Below are 9095 nucleotides of genomic sequence, written 5' to 3' on the forward strand. Positions count from 1 at the left end.
TACTTACGTGGAATCCTCACCCTTTCTCTTATTTTAAAAAACCATAAATATTTATCAATATTGAACCCACGATACTTAATCAACCCCATTCATTTCCTAACTGAACCCTAATTCGAAGAACACAATCGTCAAAATCCCTAATTCAAAGAAAACGATTAACAAATTGTTGTCAATCTGAACCCTAATTCAAGAAGACGATCTACAGAGCTTGCAATAAGGTATGTTCTTGAACGGTCTAAACCCTTATTATCTCAAATAAAGTTTTTTATTTGCTTTAAACCTTATTCCACTTCTAAAATGACCAGAATGGATGACAAAAGCACTATCAAAGCATGGCATGGTGGGAAGCTACAACCAAATCCTAAATTGCACTATGAAGGAGGTGATAGTTATATGTTTGAGGTGGAAGTAGATAAGATGTCTTATTTTGAGCTGATAGATTATTTGATTAAGACTAAGTCTTATTCAACAAGGGACTTTGAGTTGTATTATTTGATACCTGGAAAGAAGTTTGATGAAGGACTTGTGCAGATTAAAAATGACAAAGATGTGATCGACATGGTGGTCAATTTGGGGGACAAAGATGTCAGGCATATCCTCCATCTCTATGCACAAGGTAACAACAAAGCCCAACCCATTAACACCAAAGCCCAAATTGAAGCCCAACCCATTAACACCAAATCCCAAATTGAAACCCATCCAGAAAACCAACCTGTGAAAGGGTTTACTAAAGCTACTGCCAAAAGAATTTTAACACCTACCAAACTACTCTTAGGCTCAAATAAATGTTCACCTACCAAACTACTCCCACAGTTGACTAGTTGTGCCCTTCCCAAACCAATCACCAATCAAGACTTCCAAAGTGAGATACAAGTTGACAATTAAGGATCTGTATCTGAAGGAGACGCATATGGATCTGATGATGGATCAGAGTTAGAAATTGAAGAAGAGTGGAATCTAGATGATGATGAAGTTGGGACAAATGATGATGATGATGATGATGAGTGGAAGCAATCTGTTGCTGCAATAAAAGAAAGTTAATTGACACAAAAGCAGTTGGTTGAGAGGTTATTAAAAGACTTCCATAGTGAGATACAAGTTGAAGAAGCACATAGTGATTGTAGCAGCTATGAAGACTCTGATGGGGATGTCAACTCACCTGGAGAGAGTGAGGATGATGATATCTGGGGAAAGAAGCACAAGGTAAAAGTTCCTGTTGTAACTGAAAATACAGATTGGTTAAAGTGGGAGTGGGTAGTTGGTACAAGGTTCCCAACAAGGGAAGTTATTAGAAATGTTGTTAGAAATTATGCAGTTTGTAATGGGAGAAATCTTAGAGTTATAGTAAGTGACAAGAACAGGCATGGAAGATTAGGTTTTTGTTGTGCAAGAATTGTCCATTCAATGTGTATGCATCTTTTCATCCTAGGAAGGGTTGTTTCTTGATCAAAACTGCCATTAATGAACACACTTATCAGAGAAATATGTTGAAGAATAGACAACTTACTGCTGACTTTATAGCTGACCAGTTCCTACCAATTTTCAAAGCTAAACCACATTGGTCTGCAAAGGATATCCAGGATGCAGTTAAGGAGAAGTTTAAGGTTCTAATTACTAACTTGGTGGCTTATAAGAGTAAGACAAGTGCTAAAAGGAAATTGCATGGTTCAATGAAAGATCATTATTGTAAGTTGGGCTCATATTTAGCAGCCTTGAAGCAAGTAAATCCAACATCTACCTTTAAACTGTTGACTGTCCCATCAGAGTATTATGGAATTGATGATGGTGTAGAGGTTTTTTTTAGGTTATTTGTTTGTTTTGATCAAGTGAAACAAGGTTTTCTAGCAGGCTGCAAAAAACTTTTATGTCATGATGGTTTCTTTCTAAAGACATTTCTTGGTGGAATGTTATTGGCTGCAATTGGTAAAGATGCTAATGATCAGATGTATCCAGTATCTTAGGCTATAGTAGAAGGTGAGAACAATGATAGCTGGGATTGGTTCATGACTGAGTTGAAGAAGTGCTTGGATGTAACTGATGAAGGGAAGGGTTGGACCCTTGTATCTGACCAGCAAAAGGTACATTTAATCGTTTTATCTTATAGTCTATATCAATTTCTTATTCACTTCAACTATATGTTATTTCAGAGATTACTAAATGTTGTTGCTTCTGTTTGGAATAATGTTGAGCATAGGAATTGTGCTAGGCACATATATGCAAATTGGCATAAAAAATTCAAGGGTGATGAACTAAAGGTGTTATATTGGAGGGCTGCTAGAGCATATAATGAGGCTGATCACAAAATTGCACTTGAAGATATGAAGCAAGTGAAAGTTGAAGCATATGAAGCATTCATCAACCAGAATCCAAAATGCTTCTGCCGGTGTTATCTTCAAACTCATACTAAATCTGATGTGATTGTTAGCAATATGGCAGTGACATTTAATGGTTATATCATTAAGTCTAGATCAAAGCATATAATTGATTTGTTAGAGGATATAATGTTGGCAGTAATGACAAGATTAATTACCAAGAAAAATGAAATGTCTGGTAAAAAAGTTGTTGTATGCCCTAGAGTTCAAAAAAGAAAACTGGATGGAGAGAAGGACAAGGCTTATATGTGTAGTGTGTACCTATCAAGCAACACAGTGTTTCAAGTTAAGTCCTATGATGATGTATCTATAGACATCAAGAATAGAACATGTACATGCAGAAAATGGGACTTAACTGGTATCCCATGTTATCATGCATGTGCAGTTGCAGGATTTATGAAAAGGAATGCTGAGGATTTTGTTCATAGTAGTTACACAAAAGAGATGTATCTCAAGTCATATGAATACACTATCCCACCATTTCCTTCACAAAAATATTGGCCATGTGTTGAATTACCTTTAGATCCTCCACCCATCAAGATTGGTCCTGGCAGGCCTAAAAAGAACAGAAAGAAAGATCCTCATGATACCAAGAAACATGGGAAGCTAAGTAGGCATGGTATGTTAATGAATTTCAAGAACTGTCATGAAAAGGGCCATAACAAGTCATCTTGTTCTAAACTTGTATCTGAAAGTTCTCAAGTTTCATGAAGGAGGGGTAGGCTAAAAAAGTCAGTGGCAGCAACACAATGTAATCCACAAGCTTCTAGATCCACTCAACAAGCTTCTCAGGCCACTCAACAATCTCAGACATCTAAAAGGTCAAAGGGGAAGACAACAAAATCAGCAGCATCACAATCCCAACCTTCTCAGGCTACACAACAATCTTCTCAAGGGCAAGCTAAGAGAGGAAGGCCAAAAAAGGTTGCCAAGACTCAAGATGGACTAAAATGAAAGTTGTCAGATGCGTTATGTTTCAAACTTGTGGTCTATGTACTTGTTATGTGTTATTTGGCTTTTGTTATGTTATGCTTTTGTTCTAAACTTGTGCTCTATGTACTTGGTAGTACTTATGGTTTTTGGATAATGATGTACTAATTATGCTTTATGCCAATGCAATGTGTTTAATGTCAATTTGGTCAATGTCAATACATGTGTTATCATATTGTAGTCTTTCAATGGGTCAATGGCACAATAGTTTTACAATCTTACATTCAATTCAATGCCCAAAAGGTCAAAATAACAAGTACATTGCAAACAATACACAAACAAACACTTAAACATATATTATATTTGGCATTCCACTTTCATCAAAAATTTCCAATACATAGTTTTACAATAGCCAAGCTAACTACTCTTACATTCATAGTTATACAAAAGCCAAGCTTACTAGTCTTTCCCAAATGGGTCAAAATAACAAGTACATTGCAAACAATACACCACAAACAAATGCACAAACATATGCTATGATTGGCATTCCACTAGCTGATTTTTTCAAACTCTTGTTCTCCTCTTCTAGCAACTTCTTCTCTAACTCTAGCCTTTGAATATTCATCTCAAGCATGCTGCAGTTGCACCGATTTGTTTTTATAGTATCAACATCTTGTTTCCAAATAAAGAAATTGCAGTCGGATCTCTAACAATAAACACCCACCGGTTACAATAAACAGACATCTAACAACAAATAATTTGAAAGAAACAAACTTACAGGCCATAACGAGCAGCCATAAAATTCTTGACCTGGCCTGGAACTTCATTTTCCGGCTACTCCTTATGTCGCAACCAGCTCATGCTTACAATAAACCTTTCCGTTGGTGTCAATTCTAAAAAGCTTAGGGTTTTGTGCGCGATAAGAGGACGAACTCATTTTGGGATCCAATCGATAATGTTTGTCTGAGTTTGTCGTGGGTGAGGATTCAATTGATAATTAGGGCTCAATACAAACAATTTGGGGGTTAAATGGGGGAGGATTCCACGTAAGTAATCAGAGGGGGGGGGGAGGTAATAGCCATGTAGGATAATGAAAATGCCACGTCACTAGCCACATCAGCAAAAACTTAACCCCGTTAATTATTTTTAACGGGTGATATTAAAACAAAAAACCTTGAAAAGGTGGGACTGCCAGAGGGAAATAACTGAGGTGGGATTATTATTGACCAACCCATTAAAGGTGAGATTATTTTAATCCAATAATCCATTAAAATTACATGAGGGGTCTTAATTGATTTTTATAATCCAAATTACCACTACAAAACTTAATTGTTGCATAAGCTCACTAAATCTGAGTGGGTGACTAACCCCTACTAGGCTGGTCTTCAATCCGCCACTGAACTTTTTTGAGGCTTGTTTTAAAACCAGTTTGATAAAAATAGCCAACCAGTTTGACCTTACCCCAACCCGTAGCTGAAGTGCAACGATGACATGAAGCAACCTATAGCAACACAATTACTGAGAGCATTCTCAGTCCGTCCCTCAATCTCATCTCTATAATTACACTAAAAACACTACATTTCTCTCTCCATTCTATAATTTACACTTATAACCTCACCCTATAATTTGCAAATTCCCAACGTTATGAGCTGGTTGCTACATATTACATATATGGGTGTAATATTAGCTTGACTAGATAGTCGTACAGGCATACAATATAAGTAACCATTTCTCTTTTAATCTCTATATTATTAATTACTATTAGTAGTAGTCGTCGTCGTACTACTACCGCTCCTGCTACTATTGTTTAGTTGTTTGGTTGTATACAAAGTTCCTATGAATGCGCATAGAGCTTGTTTAATTGATTAGGGTTTCATCTGAATCCATTATGCAGCAAATTTTTAAACCAATGAATGTGGGTTACTCAAATTATACAAGTCAATCCGGATGATTCTTATTATTATTATTATTATAAAAGTAAGTAATTTAAAAGAAATCAGAATAAAGAGGCACTACCCAGCAAGCACCACCACCGTCTCGAATAAACTCCCTCTGCCGTAGCTTCACCTTATCGTCACCAGCCACCCTACTATAAAATCAATTAAATTCCTTTTTCTTCTTTGGTAAACCAACACATTTGAAGGTGAAATCATTCTCACATGCTTGTTGAAAACTATTAATCTTTAGAACGTTTATTCAACCTGATAAAAATTTTCAAATAAATGGTGTCAGACCCAGATATAAACTTCCCTCAACACACCTACCTAAAAAAAAAAAAAAAAACATCAAATCTGGTAGTGCTTTTGTCTGTCTCACACTTCTAACTATAACAATTACAAAAACAAGTTCAATTAAGAAACGTCACCGAGAGCAATAATTAAACAAATTTCTAAACAGCATTGCACAAAATAATTATCAACTAGCATACGCGAGAGAACATCACGTTCTATGGTTACCACCTCCGGCGAGTCTCCAACTGACTACCAGGTGCAGAGCAAGCTACTAAATTTAGCAACACAGAAACAGCCTGGCCCGGGCTGGGCCCCAAAAGCAAATAAACTGCTAGAGAAACTTGCAAATGGTTGTTTTGCATTTGGATCATATTTGGAGTGGGCCGGTCACATCACTTGTAGAACCGGAATCTTTTTTCAAAGAAAGGTTTGCAAATTGAGCTTCGAGTTTATCCTTGCCGGGGGTTCGCCGGTGGTTAGGTGGCGGTGGCGGTGGTTGTTGCTGTTGCTGATATAAGGCCCGCAGTCTCCCTATTTCCCTCTCAAGAACTTCATGCTCCACTGATAAAACAAGTTGATTCCATGAGGTCGTTTGATTCTTTTAAAGATAATTAGATGATTCTAATAGAAACTTACTGTATTTGATAAGTTGCTCCTGAGCCAAATTATCTAACCGTTGTTTTAATGCTTTATTCTCCATGCCCAGAATAAGACTTTGCTGGTTTAGAAATTCCACCTCAGCAGCCACCTCAGAACCTTCTGCCTGCAAACATAGCGGCGGATATAATATATTAATATGGCCTGGTTTGAATAGATACGAGACAATGAGAAATACATATAAAAAGTAATATTTTTCGTGTTCTAATCTACCTGTAAAGCGTGTACATTCCTTTCCAGCTCAGCAATATACTGAAGCTTCCGGACCCGCGAACGTTGAGCAAATTGCCTGTATTAGGTCATTATAGGATATTAATGGATGCTATTAGATAAGTTCATTTTATAAGTAAACAAACTGAAAGAACACGAACAGGGCTAGTTCGTGTTCATTCATTTAAATTTATCTGAACAAACAAACAAACATGAACATTCAAAATGAATAGATTTTCTTGTTCATGTTTGTCCATTAAGAAAATGAATGTGTTCGTCCTCGTGTTCATTTATGTTTGTTCGTTAATATCCTAAACGAATGGTTCACGTAAACGAACGCAAATGTTCGTAAATTACAAAAAATGAATATAAACGAAAAAACAAACGAATACAACTGAACATGAATGAACAAACATAAACCAAAAAGAGTTGAAAGTAAACATGAATATCCAAATTAACGTCTAAAATAATATCATCGTAACATCAAACAATTCAAAACTGGAGATATATCCAAACAAATCGATTCAAAATATGAAAATCAAATTGATATTAATAATAAATATATTTGAATAAATATTTATACGAATGAACTATAACTGAGCATAAACGAATGTAAATGAAAGAACATAAACAAACGTTCATGAATGTAAATGAATAAAAGAGACTGATAGTAACCAATTCGAGATGGTTAATCTCCCTAGCCTTTTGTAGTAGGCAAACACTCCCAAGAATTAGATGAGAAAGATAGAGACACTCTTTTGGAGCACCATTTTCAATATTTCATTCATGCTAAAACAAATACAAAGTAACTATAAATAGCCATACAAACCACTTACCCACTACTTGCTAATATGACTCTAAATAAACTAACCACTATGAATATTAAACTACCCACTACTAACGCATAGACCAATTACTAATTAACTTAAATAAAGAAATAAACAAATACTAATAATTATATTAATACATGCACATGCACGTATCAGGTACATTTGTTCATGTTAGTTCGTTTAATTATTTAAACAAAAAATTGTGTTCATGTTCGTTTGTTTATTAAATGAACAAACATAAATGAACTTCCTGCGAAACAGTTCACTGAACGTTTGGTTCATTTACAAGCCTATTCGAGTATGCCAACACTATAGGAAAACTTATTAATAAGACGCTATTAGATAGGGTCATTTGTCCTATATAACCAACAGAGAAAGAAGTCAGCTAGTAAATTTGCTTACTGTTTGGCCCGTTTTGTGTCTGTTTCTGATGTGGAACCCTTGTTGCCAGCAGGATCTTTTCTTTCAGAAGCATCTGGATCGTTCCGTGCAGATTCAACTGCTTCTTTCTTCTCAGTTGCAATGGAGGTATTTTTATCACCTTCTCGTGACGAACCGGGAGATTTAGAACGTTGAAGAACAAAGTTATGTGTCGATGCACGATTCTTATTATTAAACATCGCATTGGGATCCGCATAAAAAGACGGGGTTTGGAAATCTTTATACAAGTCAAAGTCTTGAGATCCCCATGAAGGAGCAGGGCTCAAGTTTCTCAAACGGTTTTCGGTTTGTGCTTGATATTCATTGTAAGCAGCATTAGCAGCTTCCATGTATGCAAACGAGTCACTTGACGAACGCCTGTGCCCTCGTTTTACAGGTGTTTCGGGTTCGTTAAGAAGATCATCCAGCCAATCAGGTTGTTCTTCTATCAGAAAGCTTTCGGAGGATGTACGCTGATGATGTGGATTCCCGTTTCTATTCTTCGATGGACCTTTTGGGCCAGGCCCAATTGCAGAACTTGGGACATAATCCGCATATGATGGAGTAATGCTGGTAAATGGGCTTTTGGGGGGGAGTAACGAGTGTTTTCCATTGTACATGATACTTTTCATTGTTGAAGGCCTACTGGAGTTTGCCATTGTACAGATCCCTGATAAACACTAAAACGAAATGTTTACTAGATATGAAAACTTGTAATGAAAGCATTAAACTTGTTCCAAATTCCATTAAGCAATTACTTTGCCGATGTTTCATGTGAATTTGGAAGTGCAGTCAATGTGGTTGCTACTGGTTCAGATTTGACTTTTTGTTGACGAAAGTTTAGGGTTTGGAAGCGTGAGTGTTAGATTATTATTTTCTATAATTCCAGATTCAGATTACAACAAAACTAGGTCAGACTGACTTCAATTCAATTAAACAAGTGTTTACGTTTACAATCAAAGAAAGAGTAATTAAGGCAACATTCTCCAATTATGAATCAGAATCATTGATTTGGAACTAAAATCGACGCATACCTCTAATTAAGCAGTACAGATCTTCAGAAACAGGCAATGTGATCGATCAGCCAGATGAGAGGATTTGAAATCAAATCGAATCAGAGCTTGTTGTTGTTGTTCATGGATTATTATGTTGGTCTCAGGAATCACTGGTTTATTGGTTGACTGATTGACAACCCAAATGAGATGTTCTTGTTTTCACCCTTCCTGATTATGTAGGCCATGTTTGGGATTCTTATTTACAATTTTTTTTTTTTTTTTTTTTACTTATTTAAGCAGTTTTTGATAAGTTACAATATCTTAATTTATCAAAACTTCTTTCTTCTTTTTTAAAAACTTAAAAAAGTAACATTATCCAAACACTCTTTTAACTTACAAAAGTCAATAAGTTATAAGAAGATAAAAATAAGGAATCCCAATCACCCTCGT

General features: G+C 36.0%; 1 protein-coding gene across 1 annotated transcript; it reads right to left on the reverse strand.

Annotated features, from left to right (window-relative positions):
* Positions 1-5900: 5900 nt before the first annotated feature.
* On the reverse strand, positions 5901-8309 carry LOC143589543 (uncharacterized protein At4g06598-like). Its single transcript, XM_077070275.1, has 4 exons — positions 7633-8309; positions 6404-6479; positions 6170-6296; positions 5901-6094 (listed from the first exon to the last, which is right to left on the reverse strand). The coding sequence occupies exons 1-4, from the start codon at positions 8307-8309 to the stop codon at positions 5901-5903; spliced, it is 1074 nt and encodes a 357-aa protein (XP_076926390.1).
* Between the last annotated feature and the right edge of the window lie 786 nt (positions 8310-9095).

The sequence above is a fragment of the Bidens hawaiensis genome, unplaced genomic scaffold, assembly GCF_021521415.1.
Source record: "Bidens hawaiensis isolate Kalapana, Puna unplaced genomic scaffold, B.hawaiensis_p1.1 tig00037613_1, whole genome shotgun sequence".
NCBI lineage: Eukaryota > Viridiplantae > Streptophyta > Magnoliopsida > Asterales > Asteraceae > Bidens > Bidens hawaiensis.